General features: G+C 44.1%; 1 protein-coding gene across 1 annotated transcript in view; it reads right to left on the minus strand.

Moving 5' to 3' along the window:
• Window positions 1-20,616, minus strand: part of VCP (valosin containing protein) — a 21,222-nt gene extending 606 nt beyond the window's left edge. Inside the window, exons 1-16 of the mRNA NM_001044664.2 lie at window positions 20,479-20,616; window positions 15,867-15,978; window positions 15,307-15,479; window positions 13,049-13,191; window positions 11,407-11,537; window positions 9,703-9,834; window positions 9,191-9,293; window positions 7,179-7,312; window positions 6,810-6,945; window positions 5,691-5,803; window positions 4,915-5,079; window positions 4,688-4,810; window positions 3,467-3,679; window positions 1,876-2,184; window positions 768-923; window positions 253-407 (exon numbers count right to left, since the gene is read on the minus strand). Of these exons, the coding sequence (NP_001038129.1) occupies window positions 253-407; window positions 768-923; window positions 1,876-2,184; window positions 3,467-3,679; window positions 4,688-4,810; window positions 4,915-5,079; window positions 5,691-5,803; window positions 6,810-6,945; window positions 7,179-7,312; window positions 9,191-9,293; window positions 9,703-9,834; window positions 11,407-11,537; window positions 13,049-13,191; window positions 15,307-15,479; window positions 15,867-15,978; window positions 20,479-20,495 (2,315 nt within the window). The 5' untranslated portion in view covers window positions 20,496-20,616. The remainder of the gene's footprint in view (window positions 1-252; window positions 408-767; window positions 924-1,875; window positions 2,185-3,466; window positions 3,680-4,687; window positions 4,811-4,914; window positions 5,080-5,690; window positions 5,804-6,809; window positions 6,946-7,178; window positions 7,313-9,190; window positions 9,294-9,702; window positions 9,835-11,406; window positions 11,538-13,048; window positions 13,192-15,306; window positions 15,480-15,866; window positions 15,979-20,478) is intronic.
• Window positions 20,617-21,178: the final 562 nt, after the last annotated feature.

Here is a 21,178-nt window from a genome sequence, read left to right on the forward strand (position 1 = left end):
TTACAGCACTGCCAGATGTTGCTTGCATTAAAGGAAAAAGCGTTGATGGGCTTCAGAAGCACTAACATAGCAGCTGCAACTGACCTGCAGTGCAGTTTGTACCCACCACATGCTCAGCTGGCTGTATGCGCTGGGGAGAATGGGAAAAAGCAGTGGAAGAGGGATTGTTTCAAGAATACATCAAATCTGCCCTCAGCACTCTGCTCCTGGGGCTAACCAGGTCACACTGCCCTCCCCACCTCCCTCAGTTACCTGAAGCTGCCAAAGCCACGGCTCTGCTGTAGAGTCTGTGCAAACATCTCGTATTTCCTGATGTCGTTGTCACTGACAGAGCGGCGAGCAAAGCGCATGGCCTCCTCAAAGTGATCCCTGCGTATCTCAGGAACCGGGTCGTCCTCCTCCACTTCCTGCAGCAGGACAGAGAGCTGAGATGAGCCACGTGCAGCTCAACACCTGCCCACACCTCCCTCTGGGTCAGGATGCATCAATACCCACTGAGGCAGGGGCTAGAGAGGGATGCTGCAGCAGACTGACTCACACCTGCTGCAGGGGCCTGCTGAGCAATGCCAGTGACGAGGCACCATAGGAGGCCTTCACCCTCCCACAAGAAGAGAACAAAGTGCTCCAGCTCAGCACTCTGTGCCAAGAGCCTACAGCCTACTCGTCCCCATCTGAGGATTACTGAGAGAAACGCATCATCCCTCACCCACAGGCAGAGGTGGGCTGCCTATCTCATAAGCAGGGAAAGCTCAGAGTGCCCCACTCACCATGGCAGAAGGGTTGGTCTGCCTCTCACGTTCTCGTCTGATCTCACTCTCGATGGACTCTCGGATGGCCAGTTTGCAGGCACGCTGGCATATTTCTGTCAGGTCAGCCCCCGAAAAGCCATTGGTCATCTTAGCTAGGAAATCCAGGTCAACATCCTAGCAAGACAAACAAACAAACAAACAATAGAACAACCCACAAGGAAAGCATGTACACCTTGTACTCTCAAATAACAAAGAGGTGCCTTAAGATTTCATGGTAGCAAGGCACTACCTTAACTTTGGACAGCATGAAGAAGATAAGCTGTTAAAGCTCCTGTTCCTAGTAGAAGTATGCTACACACTAGGGCATGCCATGCTTCCTCCCACACCTACCAAAAACCTGCTACATGGTTACAAATGTCTCTCCACTGTTCACCCTCAAGAAGCAGCAGGCTGACTTGAGGATTTCAGCTATAATTTGCTCAGATCTTAGCATTAGAAATCAATTGAACAGTTTCAGACTGGAAATGGAGATGGGGCAGAGGGAGATAAAGAGGAACAACCTTCTCCCCTCAACTGACACAGTGGCACTGGAACCTCCTTTTAAGCTTTGCTGCCCAACAGCATTCAACAGCACTAACTTGGCCTAAAGAAGTTTGTGCGCTCACTTTGCATCTGCTTTTCTCTGTTAAATTCCATTGGTTTCATTATTGCCTTCTCCCCAGGCAAGGGATATAACTCTTGTCTATGAAAGAGTTTAGTAATTAACCGCAATGGCTCCTCTTCAATTTCCATTTTCCACCCCCGTTTTCTACATTTACTTTCTCAGAGTACAAGAATCCTTTCCATCTTGCCATAACAGGCATTTCCCATTCCTGCACCGTGGGCAGAACTCTACTATGTGATAAAGACCTGCTGTGCTTACACACTGCTATCTAGCTGCACTGATACTTAGTTTTAGATCTCAAGCCTATCCCTGCCTCTTCAATTCCATCTTTCAGGGATGGAAGGTTTCCTAGCTCTGCACGCTGTATAGCAGTCACCAACCCTCTCTCTGCCCCCAGCTCATGGGGAATATGTGCAGCACAGAGCAAAATACAATCAGATACAGCCACAGCACAGATCCTACCTTAGCAACTGGTGATTTTCTCAGGTTGGCCTTAAGAATAGCAACCCGGGACTTCTCATCAGGCAGAGGGATGTAGATGAGTTGATCCAGGCGGCCAGGGCGCAAGATGGCTGGGTCAATGATGTCTGGCCTGTTGGTAGCACCGATGATGAAAACGTTCTTCTTGGTGGACATACCATCCATCTCTGTCAGGATCTGGTTGATGACACGGTCTGCAGCACCACCACCATCTCCAATATTCCCACCTCGAGCCTTTGCAATGGAGTCCAGCTCATCAAAGAAGAGCACACAAGGGGCTGCTTGGCGGGCCTGTAAAGCAAACAGGAGCGATTAAATACCATCAAATAAGGAGCACACTGGCTTCATGCTAAGCCTACCCCTAGAATCAGAGCAGTTCAGAAGAGCAGAGTACTGCTGCCTCAAGGAGAACTTGAAGGAGGTGCTTTAGAGCAGTCTTCTGCAAACAAACCCTCCATAAACTCTCCTGATAACAAGATGAATTTCTCCAAAGCTGGGATCACTGTGACACCAGACAGACAGAAGGGTGGTAGCTCTGATGGCTAGAGGGTAACCGCCTGTGCAAGTACTCTCCCTGCAAGATCTGGGGATATCAGTTTGTTATTTAAGCATTGGGGTATTACTAGATGCAGTGCAGAAGGGGGAGATCTAGTCACTGCCTTCAGCTACCAAACAAGAAGTCAGAAAAGGAAAGGGAGACAGATAGTTCTTCAAGGTCTGCAGTGAGAACAGGTGCAAACTGCTGCAAAGAAAGTTTCAATTAGAAATAAGGAAAAAAATCCTTCACAACAAGAGAGTTCAAACACTAGCACACAGGCTACACAGATGCCAGGGATTCTCCATGCTTGGCATGAGAACATACATGAGAACATACATGAGAACATACATGAGAACATACATGAGAACATACATGAGAACATACATGAGAACATACATGAGAACATACATGAGAACATACATGAGGTCCTAATACACACAAAACAAATTTCCAAGTTGTCTCTGTGCTCTGGACAAACAGTTGGAGCAGATGGTATCTGAGACTTCTTTCCAACCCACAATTTTTTCTCTCATTCTTCTTTCAACCTTGCTCTTTCAGCAGCTTCCCTGACCTGGTAAGAGGATTCCCACGGTAAACAAGGCATGTACCTTCTGGAACAGAAGGTGACACTATCTACAGGGAACTAGGTAGTAGGAGTCAAATTCCTTTCTATGCTGGGTATGCTGAAGGTCAAGAACCTGTAGGAGGTTTGAAAACCTGTAGTGGATATTAGATATTGAGGTTTCAAAATAAGTTGAGATGTGGGGGATGTTTATGTCACCTCACTGCTAAGGCACAGGGACATTTGTCATCCTGTAATAACAGATACAAACTGTAGAAGGACAAATCCATTTACATATCTAGCTTCCCAAAGAGGATTAAACTCCCAACATCAGGAAAGCAGCCCCTGCCCACACTGCAAGTTGGAGAAACATAAAATACACAAATAATAACCAGGCCAGTTAAGACAGTGGAGACAACATGCTGGAGGTATCTAAGCACAAATACAGTACAGGGAGCAGAATAAACACCTACCTTGTCAAAGATCTCGCGCACATTGGCTTCTGACTCTCCAAACCACATGGTGAGCAATTCTGGCCCCTTGATGGAAATGAAGTTTGCCTGGCATTCGTTGGCAATGGCTTTGGCCAGAAGTGTCTTACCACAGCCAGGCGGCCCATAGAACAGAACTCCTTTTGATGGAGTCATGCCAAATTTGAGGAACTTGTCTGGGTGCTCCACAGGATACTAAATCAGAACAATAACAAAAAAAACCTTAAAATGGGCCCCCAAAGCCCTGTACTTTGCACCTACCAAAAAAATAAAAATAAAAATAAAAACCACCCTGAAATTTCTAGTGAGTTAAATGCAAGATTCTGTCTGCTCAGGGCCACTGGAGTTTTTTTAAATGGGGACTGGTTTGAAAAGCACCACAGCTGAACTGTAAAGTTGCCCTAAACAGTCCATTTACTCTTAAGGACTGAACACTACAATTCAGGCTGTTTTCCAGCACACTTCAACCCAGCTTTGCTCTGCCCTGCAGAAGCAAAAGGGAACAAACAGCTCATTATCCAACCTCGTCAGCTCTGCCCTCCAGAGACAGGCAAGGTGTCTGACGAGCATTTATCCTTAGCAACAAGGTCAGATCTAGGCAATGACTGAACATGAGAAAACTAGACTAAAAATTATTTTGTTTTGGTTTGTGTTTTTTTTTTTTTTTTTGTACACTCAGACAAGGTTTCTCTGCAGTGCTAACTCAAAGCAGGAACGTATCAAAACCCAGTCATACTGATGCAGACATGAGAAGTTTCCACAGAGTATTTGTGACTTTTCATGTCCCTTCATAGCAGACTTCACTACTACTACTCATCTGTCCCTATGCTAGCAGTGACAGAAAGCTCTTTGGAGGCTCATTGCATGAGAACCTTCATTCGCCTTCTGGCAGATAAAGTCACTACATGACAAGACTCTCAGCAGTGTTCTCACCACTGTTCTCCACTTAAGCAGAACTACTGCTGTTTCTGCACATAGCCCCAGATTCACCAAAGATGTCACTGTAGACTCAACTAAGCAAAGCCTGACAGGAAAGCTGCTTACCAAAACCTTCCTCCCCCTCAGCTCACTAAGACAGAATACTAGGGTATTTTCAGTCCACTACAAGCAATTACTCTAAAAATCTCTGCATTTCACAGCCCAAAACAGAATATCGAGATTCTTTTTATGCTGACTGGGCAAAAATCTGTTGGAAATCCTCACCTGTACAAGCTCCTGGAGTTCTCTCTTTACATCTTCTAGACCACCAATATCTTCCCAGGTAACTTGTGGCACCTCCACCACAGTCTCCCGAAGAGCAGAAGGGTTGCTCTGGCTCAGAGCCCACTGTTAATAGAAGAAACAGCAGTATAGAACTGTATCATGTTAAAACGTTTCAGATAAGCAATTAAACAATGCACCTAGAAGAAAAAGGGGCAGTCTTGCATTACCCTGAAGTCATCCATGGTCACAGCCAACGAGTTCATCACTTCAGCATCAATGGTTTCATCTTCCAGGTCTATGAGATCCATCTTCTTTCTGATAGCCTGAAGAGCAGCTTCTGAGCAAAGAGCAGCCAAGTCAGCACCAACATGTCCATGGGTCTCATTTGCCACCTGAAAGCAAAGCACTGACTATGACTCAGGGATACAAGCAAGCACTCACAAGGAAAGGTGTGTTCTAGTCACTCACTCAGGGGTGCAGTGAAACTCCAAAAGACAGGAATGTCAGTGCTCCACTGTGGTTTTCAGGAAAAGTGCTATCACATATTTAACAGGCAGAGACACTGCTGTTCCGTGTCCCACTTGAGATCAAACTTGCATTTGGAATTCAGAAGGCACACAGAAAGACTGGAGTTCTTCACTCAGGATAGAGATTACAGGAACAAAATGAGTGTCCCAAGAGACCACAACACTCACACCTCTGAGAGCTGCTTTAAACTTGCTTCATTTTTAAAGAGAATGCCACAACAAACGCAGGAGGACAGTGGCAGAGCACTTGCAGACTCTACTGACACATGACTGCTTCTTTCTACAATGCCATTCTTAATAAGCAAGAGAGAATTTTTGGTCACTGTTAAACTAATTAGAAGGAAGCTCAGAGATCACACATTCACCCAGATGTCCTAAATGCGCAACTAACATTTGCTGGTCAAAGCCACAACAGCTCTTCCACTATGAAACACTGCACAACGAACATTCACCTTTCCCAACAGTGTGCTACTCACCTGTTCCAGATCCACATCATCAGCCAGTTTCATATTTTTTGTGTGGATCTGCAGGATCTCCAGGCGTCCAGTTGCATCTGGAATACCAATATCTACTTCTCTGTCAAAACGACCTGGGGAATACAAAACATATGTTAAGCTACTGATTCTACAAACCAAAGAAGCTGTTTTCCTCTGTCTGAGCAACCTGATGACAAGACACAATTTCAGAAAATGCCAGATATTTGCATTTCTCTACAGCATCTATCAGCACAGTTGCAGAGTCAGATCAGAGGAGAGGCCTTAGCAGTGTAGGGAAAGTGAGACTACTACAATAACTAGAGTTCAGGATGATAAAAACCAGATTGTTATTGGTTTAGTAACTTTTTTCTGGCCTCGTTTGCAGAAAAAGATTCTTCTCCAAGATATCACAAGACATATTTGTTTACTCCTATCTCTGTGTCCTGAGCATAAGAACTTGCAAGTTCTGAGAGAACAATTCAGTTTTTCTGAACTTTTAGCAGTGCTCATCATAACAATACCCAAGTGGTGAAACGCCAAAACCTAATGTGGGGAGGCAAAAAGCTTACATATTACTGAAATACTAACTAAAGTGCATACGCCTATCATTAGTCTCCAGTAATGCCTCTGCAGACTGAAGATACTATTTTCTCCTGTAAACTTGTCTGGTTTGCTATTACAGTCTTCACTGCTCATACACCCGACATTCATTCATACTGTAGAGTTTTGGCCCAGATCTTGGAAGCTACCTGACTCCTCATCAATAAAAATTAAGAGAAGCCAGAAAATTCTTCTGCAGCCTGAGGCATGAACATCCTCTAAAGAAGCCATTTACTCTTTCAGTGTGTCCCAAGCTAGCCTCAACTAAGAAAGGCTACCACTAGATTCCAAGTATTTTGTTATTTCCATAAGTTCTAACTCGGTAAGACTAGAAAATCATACCGAAGCCCAGAACCCTAGAAGTTAACCTCAAACAAGCAGTTGGAAACAAATCACAGAATCAACAAACCACACAGAAAATGTTTAATATTAAGTTTCTGCTCAATCTTTTCAAGGTCCCTGAAGCACAGTCCGTAATAAGGTATCAGACAGACAAAACAGAGATGATAATCCATTTACCAAATCGCCTGAGTGCTGGGTCAATGCTGTTTGGTCTGTTGGTAGCTGCCATAACAATCACATGTGCTCTCTGTTTCAGTCCATCCATAAGAGTCAAAAGCTGAGACACTATGCGACGTTCCACCTCTCCATGTGTCTGTGGAGATGGAAAGCAATCATCAGACTTAAAGATCTACAGCACAGGTACAAGTGCTGCACCACAGCAGACAGACACTAAAACCACCAGCTGCTAAGAAACATTGTGAACGATATACAGTTCCTCTGATGTCCAACTGCTGCTTTACCCTGTACTCAAAGCAAAGAGATTCACGCCAGTTGCTACCAAAGAGGGTGTACAGAACGTCTTTAGCTCCCAAAGGCTATTTTTACCTTCTCTCTCTTCGGAGCAATGGCATCCAGTTCATCAATGAAAATGATGGCAGGTGCATTCTTTTCAGCTTCTTCAAAGGCTTTCCTCAAGTTGCTCTCAGACTCACCGGCCAGCTTGCTCATAATCTCAGGACCTGAAAAATAGCAGCACTGTGGCACCCAGAAGAGAAGCAGCTAGCTTCAAGGCATGCAGCTGAATTTTTTCAGTACAGCATTCACATAGGAGTATCTATATTTCAAGCCAAAGCAAACACTATCAACCAAATTCACTAAATTTGCAGCTGAACAGGCAAGAACAGCATGCGGAATTACTTTCTATCATTATTCTGATGTTTTCAGTTTACTCTAACAGAATGCAGTACTAGTCAATGAGCTACCTTTAGCTGCCTCTTTTCTTACCCTATTTCACACTTGGTGAGCTTCTCTGTAATGTGCCACCACACACTGTTAATGCCAGTCCTAGCTTGCAAGAAAAGCAATCAAATTATATATGGTGATGAATTATCAGAGTAGGGAAGGAAAAAGCTGTAAGATACTGAAGCTGTCTTTAGCTTGCATTACACAGGTAAACATTTACCTCTGTACAAGCTTATACATAAGCTCCAGAACAAAATGAACAAGAACAAACAAAAAAACCACACATACACAACCAAAAAAAACCAAACCCACAAACAAGCAGCCAAAAAAAGCACCCCAAGCAACCTCCCCCCCCAAAGCATTAATTCATAAAAAAATATGAACACATCAATTCCAGAAAGGACAGCAATCCCCTGAGATTTCCTACAACTGCTAAACTCTAACACTTACCAATCTAATTTGTTTACATTTTTTCCATCATGATGATGGGAGTGATCATGGAGACAAAGTACACTTCAGAAGGATCCAAGGAAAAGAAACCTGACCCTCAAGAGTGCAAAGCTGCTAGCTGACTGAAGTGCTCTAGCTGAAGAGCCACTGGTGCAGGTAGGTACTGTTTCCCTTCAGGTAACTTATCAATTCATACTAGCTCTGTCTACTGCCTGCTGCTTCAGGTTTGGGATGAGCAGGGAATGCATCACTAATTCTGACAACAAATGTTATTTTTATTATGCAACAGAAGCACAAGTCTCTGGAGATTGGCTTATAATCAGCGACACCTTTCATACGCTTATAAAGTACAAGACAAGGGTGACATATGGGTAGAGACATCCCATTTACTTCTAACATCTTAAGAGAAAAAGCAAGTTAATTCACTACCACTGGTCACCCCCATGACATCTTGAGATAAAAAGCAGATCCTACTGCTCTCTGCTATGCTGTTCTGCTTTCACCTTCATGCGTCTAATTGAAATCATAAAAGAAAGGAAAAGCAGCAGTTCTCAAGTACAAACATTCCGTTATTGTAGCATTGATTGTAAAATGGGAGGGAAAAGCAGTGAGGAAAATTCAGAATTTTGTCTTCATAGTGGACATAAACTAGTATCTATCTCAGCTGCTGTAAGTGATAATGATCAGCATGAGGTTCCGTCATTTGTAGCTAAGTTCCAAGGTCCACAGTATAGCTTTCAGGAAAAGTTCCTCCCAGTTAAAGATAAGTGAAACAGAATAGGTCTTGTACCTTACTTGAAGGGAAGAAAAATGCAGCACAGACTACCTTCTTTTCTGAATAAAACATGCTGGCAAGAAAAAAAGAGGCGTTTGCACCCATATACACAGAATAATCTCACTGCTTCACTCCTAGCCGTGTCCCTACAACATAAATGAACACTCAGACAGACTGTAAGTTCCTTCAACACAGAGCTGCCTTTCAACCACTCTGCTACAAAACAATTAGACTTAAGTACAGTGCCACTACAGATGCTTCTGCACAAATGGCCTCTAAGCATCCCCAGAGGGGTACCTGAAAGAGGTAAGGAAGGACAGATGTCAAGGAGATAACATACCTATACAAGCCTTATTTAAACCATTCGTTACCATTAGCTGGATGAATGATTACACAGCAGATCTTGGTCCAAAGCAGACCCAAAACTTACCATTAATCAGGAAGAAGAAAGCCCCAGTTTCATTGGCCACTGCTCGGGCAATCAGTGTTTTGCCAGTACCAGGTGGACCATATAACAGGATTCCCCGTGGAGGCTGGGAAAAGAGAAAAGGGATTTAGGTGGTAAACTAGTATCAGAATAATAAGAAGCTTCACAGTGAAATTCCAAGCATTTGATAAAGTCAGTCTGAAACTATGATGCAACCTCATGTAACAGTTGTCATCCTACCATCAACACCCTGACTACTTCGCATAACACACAAACAGAAACCTAGCCAGTAACCAACAGTACTTATTCAAAATATCACTCTGTTTTACAAGTTCCAGTGCTTCAATCTGTAAAACATGTAAGGAAATTCTCCCCTAATACCAGCATCAAAAAGACGACAAACAACGCACAAGTTATTCCTCTAACTTATTCCCCTCCAGTATGTCCTAAGCCTCCTACATGAGTCATCAGCAAAAGCAAGACCACTCATCCACCTGATGCACACAGGTCCTTACCTTTACCCCTATGGCCTTGAAGAGAGCAGGGTGTCGGAGAGGAAGTTCCACCATCTCTTTGATCTGAGCCAGCTGCTTCCGGCAGCCACCAATGTCATCATAGCCCACCTCATTCAGTGACTCTTCTTCATCCTACCAGGAAGGAAATGCATTAAACACTTGAGTGAAAACAATAGTTTGACAATCCTTCCCCAGTTTCAGGAGTCTGGACTTTTGCTCAGTGTCATTTATTTGTTGTTCTGAGAATCTTATTTCCAAGTCTTTCTCATGTCTTTCACATTTGTTTCTTAGCTCTGACTACCCAAACATTCAGTGGCAATTGCCTGCCTTAGGAGGCATCCTAGGGACACCCCACAGGGACAGGGTCCATCCCAGGGACCCTCACAGGGGGTTCTCAGCAGTACTCACCCTGCTGGATATCAGCCTGAAGCTAAAAAACTGAAATGTCCTTGGCTCTGTACAGTTTTTTTCGGCAACAACTAACATCAGTATGTTATCAACACTGTTTTTATCCTAAAGCCAAAATGTAGCACCATACCAGACACAACCAAGAAAATCAACTCTGTCCCAGTTGAAACACGCATAGTGTAGCATAAGGCCACACTAAAATAATACATTAACATCACCTGGAATCTTAGAGGAGCTCAGGCCAAACCCTCACCAAGCCTGTACCACTGCTTCAATAGGAGACTGTCCCTGACAAGTGCTGAAGATCTTCAGGGATGGAGATTCCTGATCTCTCTAGTCTCTGCTTTAGGCTTTGGGGAAACCTTTATCTTAGTATCTGCCAGAAACTTCTTGGCTCAGCTTGTGCCACTGCCTCTAGTCCTGTCCCGGGGCACAACCCTCAGAAAAGTCAGGTTGCCTACACCTTTCCACCTTGCCAGTAGGCCTGCTGCTTCACCTTTCCTACTCCAGGCCGCACGAGCCCACTCTCCCAGCCCCATCTCATTTATTTTGACCTCCAGCTCATTATCATTCTGGGAGCCTTGACCGAACCTGCTCCTGTCTGCGTCTGCGGTGTCCTAATGAGCCCAAAGAGGATTCCTTCAGTGTCCCACACCAACTGAATAGAGAGAGGAGCTAACCAGAAAACAGCACTCAATCTGACTTGAAGCTGTTTAAAAGGCAGTCATGGCCAAATTACTCCTATTCCTGAGATCTCCTATTCTATAAAAGTAAGGTGGCCTAGTCCTGATGGACCAGCCACTCAGGCTGTCTTAAACTTTGGATGTCCCACGTTAGATATCTCAAGGGACTGAAATGAAGTTAAAACCAACTGTTTAGAGATCTCAATTATCTCACTCAAAAAGCATTAACTGCTGTCTCCTCTCATGGCATGAAATTCAGCAACACATTTAAGCCTTCCTGCTATGGATCAAGGGAACTTTGGAATTAAACAATGCATTTAATGTCCATAAATTCCACTTAATGCCCAGCACTAGATACCTGGAAGCAGATGCAAAACCAGCTGCTACCAAATTATGGCTGGGCATTAGTCTAATCTCAGTATTTGAGGAAGGACAGTGGAAGCACATTTCTCCAACTACTGCCAGCAGCAGCTCATCCCCTGGAAACAGAGCTTCCAGTGTCACATTCAGTACATAAAATGCCATTCCCAGAGCTGAAAGCACTGTCACAGAAAGAGATTTCACAGGACAGACCAGAGTCAGTACAAGAACTGTGTGGTAAGATTCTGCTCACCTCTCGTTTGATGGGCTCTCCTTCACAATGGATCACTGTGTCCGGAGCCACTATGCAGTAAGGACTTGGATCTGTCTCCACCACTTTAAACTCCACTGCACGCATCCCTCCACGCACCAAGAAAATGTCACCTGTGAAAAACCATAATTCAGTACCCTGTTGCAACTGACGTCTGCAAAATGTCAATCCCTGTACTACCCAGCAGCGCCAGAGGACAAGGAAATAGGTTATACATGCATATGCCACTGGCATTTTTCATATTGCTCAGACTCAAGAGCTACACATACTCTGACTACCAGGACATCATTTAGATCCGTAGTGGTTTAATTTTCTCAAATTTCATGCAGAAACAAACAGAAAACAACAGAAAAGAATACTCCAACTAAATACCGAACAATCAAATGCAATTAATCATATTTGTTTTCCATTCAGTTTCAGTTTAGCTGTTTTAGAACTCTTTTTGTTTACCAGAAAAGAAGAAGCCCTTTAGATACTGTTTAGAAAAAAAAAATAAGCAAACAGGCTAATAATAGGGTCCAAAAGAAAGATGCTCATGTTTTTCCTCTGTCTCCTTTAGAAACTAGCTATCAATTTACAAAAGAGCTGCCTGCTTGCAGTGTATGGCCCAAGGGACAACAGATAGCACAACCACAAGTGAAAAGTCATGAGACAGGAAAAACCAAAGGCAGACTGAAATGGTGTGCCACCCTCAGCAACCAAAGGTTTTCAAGAAATATGCAGAGCAACATAAGACTCAATCCCAGAAACAGGTGGTTTCTTTATACAGCTCCCCAACTGCCCCACTTTGACTCCCAGTACCTCACGTTCGAGAACAACTGCTGACTGTTTCACTAGAGAAATTCACTACAGCCACCATCTGTACATTGCTTTTGCTATGTACAGATTGCACCTGCTCCAAACAGGTGACTTTCTGGAGTGGTTGTTCCAGTCCTAACAGAGACGTGCAAAGACAAGCCTTGAATGTCCTGTTACTGCCTACCAGCTCAAAGAAGAAATTCTATCCAGAAGCAATGAGGGAAGGAGCAAAAATCCCTAACATAATAAAAAACTTACTTTTAATTTATCTTAATAAGTTGTTGCTAGTTGCAACAACTGTTTCTAGCAGAATAATACATATTATTGAACTACAACTCCTGGCTAAATTGGGCCACAGAAACTGGAAAATTTTATTCAACATACACTTATACTGTATTAGGACCTACTTGTTCCAGCAGATGTGCTACTAGCATAGCTCTAAACATGCAATTGGTTTTCTAAGTGCTCTCTCAGTTATGAATTGAATTATTTTGAAGAAGTGAATTTAGTTAGGGTGTCATCTGGTATATCGAACCCATTGCTTGATACACAAGCAATCACCCAATCCTGTCAAGTGGTAGCAACTTAGTTTAACAAGATTTTCTCCTAAGTTCTACCCAGGCTTTTTTTTTTTTAAACATACTCCCACTCAGTCAAAATAAGCAAAATAGCAAAATAAATGAACAAATACCAGTATCAGTAAAATCTCGCTCTACAGATGCCAGTCTGATGCCTTGTAGAGATCTGTGCAAGTCCATAGAAATTGTCTTTACTCAGTCTCAGGACTACAGTACATAATCAAGACTTCAATAACAAGTGCCGTTACCTTTCCTGATGGGTCTGTATGCTTCCAGGAAGTATGGTTTGAGATAGACCTCGAAGAGATTCCCCGTGATCCCTTCTACTGTGTCATCAATTGGCAGCACGTGGATACGCTTGCCGTATTTCACATCTGGGCAGGGCTGGATGCTGCAAAAGAAGAAAATGGTTAGCCACATCACCCTGGACTTACACCCAAGTATGGAAGAGGGAGTGGTATCTCTTCTCAGGCCAGTACAACTGCCTTAAAGGACTATCCCAATCCTTGCTGAGACTTCCCACCTTCCTAAGAACATTTAAATGCTGAGAAGACGAATACCACGAGCACTAAGAGAGCTCGTCTTCACATCACACCTTCCTTCATTCCTCTGAGCCTTATCCAAGCCTGTAGAGGAGTTTCATATGTTCTTGCTCTTCCACCAGGATGTCCTTTACTAACCCAAAGGCAAATTCACAAATTACTCGAGCAGCCAAAAGACCTGCAGGAATTACAAGTTATTTTTTGTTTCAATAAGGAACTGCAGCTGAACCAACTGTAAGGAAAATGGAGTTACAGGTAACTTTTGTCTTCATCCCTCTCTTGTATCTCACTACAAGGAACCAGAGCCCACTGCCAATAACCCTGATACACAGCAAATGTTCTCAAAGTACCAGTCAGTGGTAATGAGCTTGCAGCCAGGTATTCATATGACATCCCACTTTTCAGAAACTGAAGTTTAGGTGGAAGTCCTAAGGCCCTTTCCCCCATTTTAAACAAACACTGCAACTATCATTTTATAGTTTATGTGTGTAGGCCAACAGCCTGCTGTAGTGATAGCTGCAGCTGAGAAGCAGAATGCTCAAACTGGCTTTGCCTGCTTAAGAAAAACCTACATAGAATTGCAACTGACTGCATTACGTTTCATGCACTACTTTGTTAGAGACTCTTAACAGATACTTTTACCATAAGCTTTACAAAGATGATACAGCAAAAGAGTAGAGGAAAAACTAGACTGCCCCAGAAGGAAAATAGTTAATGGATAACAAGCAGGAAGCGTTTAGCACATGAATCTGAATTTTGATAGAGGCTAACCTGCAGAAAGTAATACAATAAGTAATTAAATATCAGCAACAAAAACTTAGAGGGAAAGAAGCGTCAAAGCTCTCTGACTGCTGCAACAACGCTAATAAGCAATTTATAGGGTTGAGAACTATCACAGACACAGTCCCATCAGAAAAGGTGACAGCAGAGGCTGAAATGTTACACTAGGAAAGACTTCAAAAGTAACCTCATATCTAAAATAAGTATTAACCTTTACTAGACATAAACTGTGTCAAAGGTCTGTCCTATTCCAAACAGGGTACTGTTTAAAATTTGAATTTTCTAGTATTAGAGAGAGAGGTGATACAGCTTCACCTCTCTCCTCAACAAAGTTTGTATTAAACAATTTGCATTTAAAGGTTATGCCAATTCGCACCCCAAGAAGCACAGTGCCAGGCTTCAATTTTCCCAGAACATGTAGGAGACTGCAAATTAGGAAGATCCTCAATGGTGGAACTGTCAGTCTTCCCATACTTAAGCCTGCATATTAGCACTTTTCTATTTCAAAAGTTATTCCACCTGGCATTCCCCAGCTCCTATAAGACAACACGTACTTGACACAACGTTATCTCCCAAATTTCTCCAAGTGTTGCACAACAAAATTCCTGCAACGCTTCAAAATAATTCCTAGTTATAAAGTTACTTTTAGAACAAAAACTGAAATTTAGACATCCTGAATATAAACATATTCTGAGGTCTTTGGTATTTCACTGCTTCATGTTTTTGATATCCGTCCCCAGCACATTTTAACACCTGTACGTCACAGGCAGCTGAGTGCTTCAGCTACATACTGTGAGATAGGTTACAATATTGTTCAATGCTTTCCATTGTTACTGGTACAGACATTAAAAATTTAGAATTTGCAAGTTCATCTGACAAGGCAAATTTGGGATCATTAAAACTACCCAATTTAATTACAGGACTTAGGTTAGTGAAAGAGCTAATAGACATCAAGAACCTTTACCATCAATTTTCACTATTAATCTGAGTGTGTACACAGCCAGAAACACACACAAAAATTAAGTGAGAACCCTGATAAAAGCCACACACTTGGAAACATATCTGAAGTCTCCTCTGAAAGATATAAAAATAATTCCTGCAAACTTTGTCTCTAAATTCAGCGCCAGCACACAAATTATGTAGGAAACTCAGGGATATGCAAGAGTTAGCAAGCCAGTCCCCACCTGATCACATCACCCAGGCGCACCCTCAGGTTGTTGCGAACAACCCTATTCATGCGAATCTTCTCATCTGAGCAGGTATCATCTGACAGAACAATGCAGACTGCTTCTCTCCTCTTCTTTCCTTTTAGGAGAACAGTGTCTCCTCTGAACAGTTGCAATTCATCCATTTTTGCCTGTAAACAGTAAGAACATTAGAACAAGCTTTTCATAAAACAAGAATTGAAGCAATTGAACATAAGTCACTTGACCTTGGTAAATTATGTATTGACAGTGACGTACTAAAGCCACAGAGACAGTGGATCCCATTGCAATGATCAAGACCTAATCCTGAAACCAGACTACGGGCTTAAACTCAACTGAATCTTAGAAGTTCATAATCAAAATCTATTTTTATTACGGAAGAGTGCTAGAAAACAAGACAGTCCATCTCTCCCACTTGTAACAGCTGCAGCTTCTAATACAAACACTTAGATTCATGCTGCAAAGTTAAATTTCAAGTTAATATACAGCAACTGTTTGTGCATTATCTACGTTTATTTTTTTGTTAACAGATGACACACCTGGGACAGTGACACAACACTGTTGTCTTCATTGATGGCTTCATCAACAATTAACCGATTGGGCCTGTTCTTCTGCTTCAGAATAGCAGTCGATAAGTCATCCGCTTTAGAACTGGAGAAGAAAACAGAAGTTCTGGGTTTAAGTGATAACACTCCTCCCTTTGCAGACAACCCCCCCCTTGCCTTGGTTTCCATTTTCTACATGTTTCTTTGTCACTGTATCTTTTAGAAACTATACTTGTTTGTAAAATAAAGGAGAATGTTATTCCCAGGCACCAGTTTCAGGTGTTCAATGACAACATTTCCTGTGAGTAAACATTAAGTCAGTCTCAAATGGAAATGGCTATAAAGTTACCTACGAAAAGAAGTGGTCACTGAGATGTCACTGACAGCATTTTCCCTAAAAGAATTACTCATCTGCAATCACATGTAATCACTGCCACTGAAACAAAAGTTTAAGTCCATTTGGTGTCCAATCCCAGATAAATGAGGGAATTAAAGAACAATGCCACAGCTCCCCTGACAGGAAGAGCTGTAGGAGTTTTGCCTGTCAAGGTCTGTTAGTTAAAGCTAGCAAGCTAGTATTATCAAGAGCTCGTTAAAAATTGTTTGCTGTCTTTTTTTTTTTTTTTTCCCGAAGAACCTTTCTATAATATCTTCACAGAAGTCAGTGAAGCTCTAGCACACTACACCACAAGAAATATGACAGAAAATGATTTGCTTGACTTTGTCAAAAAAAGAAAGAAAGGCAGACTAAGACAGTTCCTTCAAAACAAAACAAAACAAAACAAACAAAAAAACCAACCACCAAAAAAGCATGGTTTGGAGCCAGCTGATTCCTGCGGAGGTCTTGGAGGTTGTACTTTAGCCAGTCAAAATAGCAACACGGTTGTAATTTCCCTTGACAGACATCTGACTATTTTCCTCTAAGTAGTTCAGATGTGCCAACATCTAAGGTCACAGAAAATGATGCAGAGTTCAGTTTGATTCTGGCAAAAAAAAAAAATAATAAAAAAGCTTTTCTCTGTCTTGAGCAAGCAGCAAAGAACGGGCAGCTTTGTGAACAGCCGCACTGGCTCCATTTAGCTCTTTAGGGACAAAACAACCAGAAGTCAAACCTTGAGTGGAAGCAGAAGAACAAGCACTACTCCGTATGAATGCAGCATGCTGCAGGATTAACTGTGCTTAACACTTTCACAGCATCTTGAGAAGTGTATCAGAGAGGTGCGCCATATCTCGTCTACAGCATGATGGTACCCCCACACACTCAAGACAGAAGTTTTTCTGAGACAAACTATGTGGAGCTGCCTCTTTTCCCTGACACTTACAGAGGGACAACAAGCAGCAGCCAGGGAGTGCAGTCAACTTTTTTCCAAAAGGTCCTCAAGCTTTGCATAAGTCCCAGTAGCAGAGGAAACATGTTGCAAATGACAGGAAGCATTATTTTAAGTGAACAAAATAAGGAGTTGTAAAACATGTCTTTCCAGGGCTGCTAGCACTGGGAAAGTTGATTTTTCCCCTTTCTTCATTAAGGAGTGCAACACATAAGAAATTAATATATCCCCCTTTCAACCACTATGCAAAATGCTCCAGACCCACTCTCCAAACCCAAAGAGATACAAGAAAGGCTGCCAGATACAACCAGGAAGAAGCCCACAGATTCCATCTTCAAGGGGAAATGTGGTCTCGGCAAAGTCCTAAATGGGCTGGGACTTACATACACAAAAACAAAACAACCCTAACAGAGCAAAAAAAACTGGAATCAATATGCCACCAGGCCAGTAGTTAAAATAGCAAATAGAAATAACAAAGTACTTTGCATCAGCATAAGCTCCCGGGCAAAGGAAATTATTTCAGTAGGTACACTGCAAATCTTGAACTAAGGGACACCAGACAGCAACAACACCTCTATTTGGTCTGTTCAAGTTTGAATGCAAATCACACTCCTCCATACATGAGATGTGGATCCAAAGGCCTTTTGGTAAGAAACCACTGCCAGACTTTGGCTGCTTAAATTGTCACAGAAACTGAGTAACAATCCTTTGGGATGCAGAGATTATTATGCAGCCTAAAATACATGCCAGGACACAAGATAAAATGGAAGAGAAATTGGGCAGCAAGTGAAAGGTTTTTGTTCAAAGCTTTCAATAAACCAAAAGCCGCATAAAAACTGGGGGGAAAAAAAAAAAGTGCAGACACTTTCCAGTACACAGCAGTGGTGAACAGCACAGCAAGAGGTACATTTAGCTCTGCTGAATGTGAGGTAAAGTTTTGGTACTGAAGAACTGAATTTGCAGTTTCCTAAGTAAGAAGTGAGGGCTGAATCATTACATTATTGCACTTGAAGCAACCAAACAAACGTGGAAGCATTAGAAAGAAAATCTACAGGAATCAGCATACACATATCTAAGTGTCTGGGGTCAGTTTTAGTTATCTAACCTAATTGTACAAAAAAAAAAAAGAAAACAAATAAAGGTTTTAAGAAATTACATGACAGTTACACAGGAAAGTGCCAACTCTGATAGACGAGCGTTACCCTGTCTTTCAGTTACAATTAAGAATAACACTATCACTATTTGTTTTCGTTCTGCCCCTCCTGGGGGCTCATGCATTAACTGAAAAGATGGAGCAAAATGTGCCCCTCAGAAGGACAGCCCAAACTGAAATACTAAGCTGGAGGCCTAGGACATTCGTTACGATCCTCTTCTGCCAGCCTTCCTATGTGTGCTGGTGAACTCCAGTGGAGTGCCAAGACAGACACCTAGCCTAAGTAACTTTTAAAGCTCCTCCATGAGTTTTCTGTCAAAGAGAATCTAAAGCATCTTCAGATCATCTCCCCCACTCACCCCTATTGCTAACACCCTCACTCATTTTCCCTCTCACTCCTTTTTTAGATGTAGAGGGGGACTTGTAAAAAAATTTTCACACTTTCAACATTTTTCTTCTTTTTCAAAGGTGTCAGAGCACCTTTGTTCAGCAGACGTTAACACCTAAAGGCTGTGAGTTATGGCAGACAACATGAAGCAACCAGAAAGTAATTACTGACTAGCCATTTTTCTGAAAACAGCCACAAAAGGAAAAAATCCACTAAAATCACAACAAATCCAGATGAACTAAGGAACTAAGATATTCCTGTAACTCCATGGTAAAGTGAAAAGTCGCTGACTCAAGATGATTCCAACTTCAGCAATGAAAGTGAAAACAATCATGCCTGCTGGTGGCTGCTGGGCCTTTTTAATTAACGTCCTCAAGAATTTTCTGAGACAAACACGTCAGTAGCTTCTTACCATCCTGAGCCCAAACATCCACGATACAGATGGAAACGCTCTCCCCAGGTAGGTATTAAAAATCTACAAAACATTTTATCCATTAAAGCAAATTAATGACATCTCAGATGACTGCAGCCACTTACTGGAACAGCACAGGACAACCAAACAGTGAGTTCAGAGCCAGACAGGCATGCACATGAAGACCTCTCAAGAAACCACATTCTGTTAGCTTGTACAGTGCTAAAATTCAACAAGATGGTTGCCAACAGCACTGAACTAAAAACTGTGGCTAAAAGTTTCCTAGTTGAGTAATTTTTGATTCCTACATGGTGAGAAAACTTCGCAAAAGGAGAAAATATCTTTTTCGCTCAGCTAAAAAATAGGCCTATTAGACTATCACCTCCATCACAAGCTCTACCATGGATGCTGAATTCTTGGCACATCTTCAAGGAACTGACTTCGCAGGGCCAGATCTAAATTTCAGGAGTTGCAAAAGAAAATTAGAACACAAGCAACAGACACTAAAGTGACTGAAAGTGCCTCTGGCAAGGCCAGGGAGTCACTTCAAGTATTCCTGGATTTAGGAAATCATACTCAGGTGCTGTTTTTACTCATCTCAAGAGCCAACACAGTGGTGTGCGCACGTGGGATGGAAGCTGTGGGAATGTTATTGCCCAACTCATTTTTGAGAAGCGTGAAAGACGATCTTCAGCCTGGAACCGAGAACAGTGTGAGGCAAAGGCACGGGAGACGAAAATAGAGCGGACTGCCTCAACTGACACGGGGCCGGCCCGGCACAACATGTCTGCCTCCCCCCATGCCGAGTCACTCGCCAGCCCGCAGCCACGGCCCGGGGGCCGCTCGGGTCTTGCGGGAAAGAAAACGGGACGCGGCTCTGCCCTCTCGCCGGCCGCTCTGCCGCTTCCTCCGGGTCCTACGAGACAAAGCGCTGGGGGGCTGCGGCCTAACCTAGGCGGGACAGAGCGGGGTACGGCGAGAGGGCCCGGCCCAGCCTTGCCCCGCCGTGACTCGACACTTCCCGGGCAGGGACGGCGGGAGGGGACGGCGAGGGCCCCCTGCGGGCACGCGCCTGGCCGGGAGCGCGAAGAGCGGCCCACCCCCCTCCCCGGGCCCCGCCTCCGCCTCCTCGGGGCCTGCATGACACAGCGGGATCGGGAACCGGAGCCGGGCCCTCCCCACGCTCTGAACGGCCCGGCCCGGCCCGGCCCGGCCCGGCAGCGCCGCGCGGCGCCGAGGTGAGGGACGGGGAGAAAGGCCACGCCGGGCCCAACGCCTCAGCAGCAGGCCTAGGCCGCGGCCTGCCGGCAGGGGCCCACACTTACTCGGATCCTGAGGCCATGGCGCTGAGGGGGAAGGGGCGAGGGGAGGCGCGCGACGGCGGCTCCTCAGAGTGGGCAGCGGCGGCGGACGCGGGTCTCGGGGCGGGCTCGCGGTGGACGCGGGTCGGGGCGCTTCGGGCTGACTGAACCTCAGAGCCGACTCATCGGAAGGGGGAGCTCCGCCCCGCCCCGCGCCTTCTAACCTGCCTAGCAACAGTGTGCGTTGGCCAATCGGAAATTCCGCCCTGCGCGGGACTCAGCCAATCAGAAAGCGGATTGGGGGGAGGGAGGAAAAAAAAGAAAGAGCGCTCTCCGTCCTTCTCCCCGCCCCTTTCCTTTTCTCCACCCAATCATCACGAGCCAAGCGCGACAATGGTCACCCAATCGCAGCGTTCTTCTGCCGTAGCTGCTCTACCTGGCAACACGGGCCGGGCAGCCAATGGCAAAAATTAGCCAATAGGAAAATCCAAGCGGAACAGCGACCCGCCTCTCCTCGCGATTGGCTAGCACCTGAGCAAAGATACACGGAATAGGGGCGCTGCAGCCAATTAGAAGGGCGGGAGCTGGTGACTGACAACATGGCGAGAGTCACTGGTGCGGTGAGCGCGCGCAGGCTCTGCCGGGCGCTCCGTGCGTGGGCGAGAGAGTAGGGACGCGCTGTGGGTCTGTCGTCACGCCGGCGAGTGAAGGGCGAGGCAGGTTG

The sequence above is a fragment of the Gallus gallus genome, chromosome Z (assembly GCF_016699485.2).
Source record: "Gallus gallus isolate bGalGal1 chromosome Z, bGalGal1.mat.broiler.GRCg7b, whole genome shotgun sequence".
Taxonomy (NCBI): Eukaryota; Metazoa; Chordata; class Aves; order Galliformes; family Phasianidae; genus Gallus; species Gallus gallus.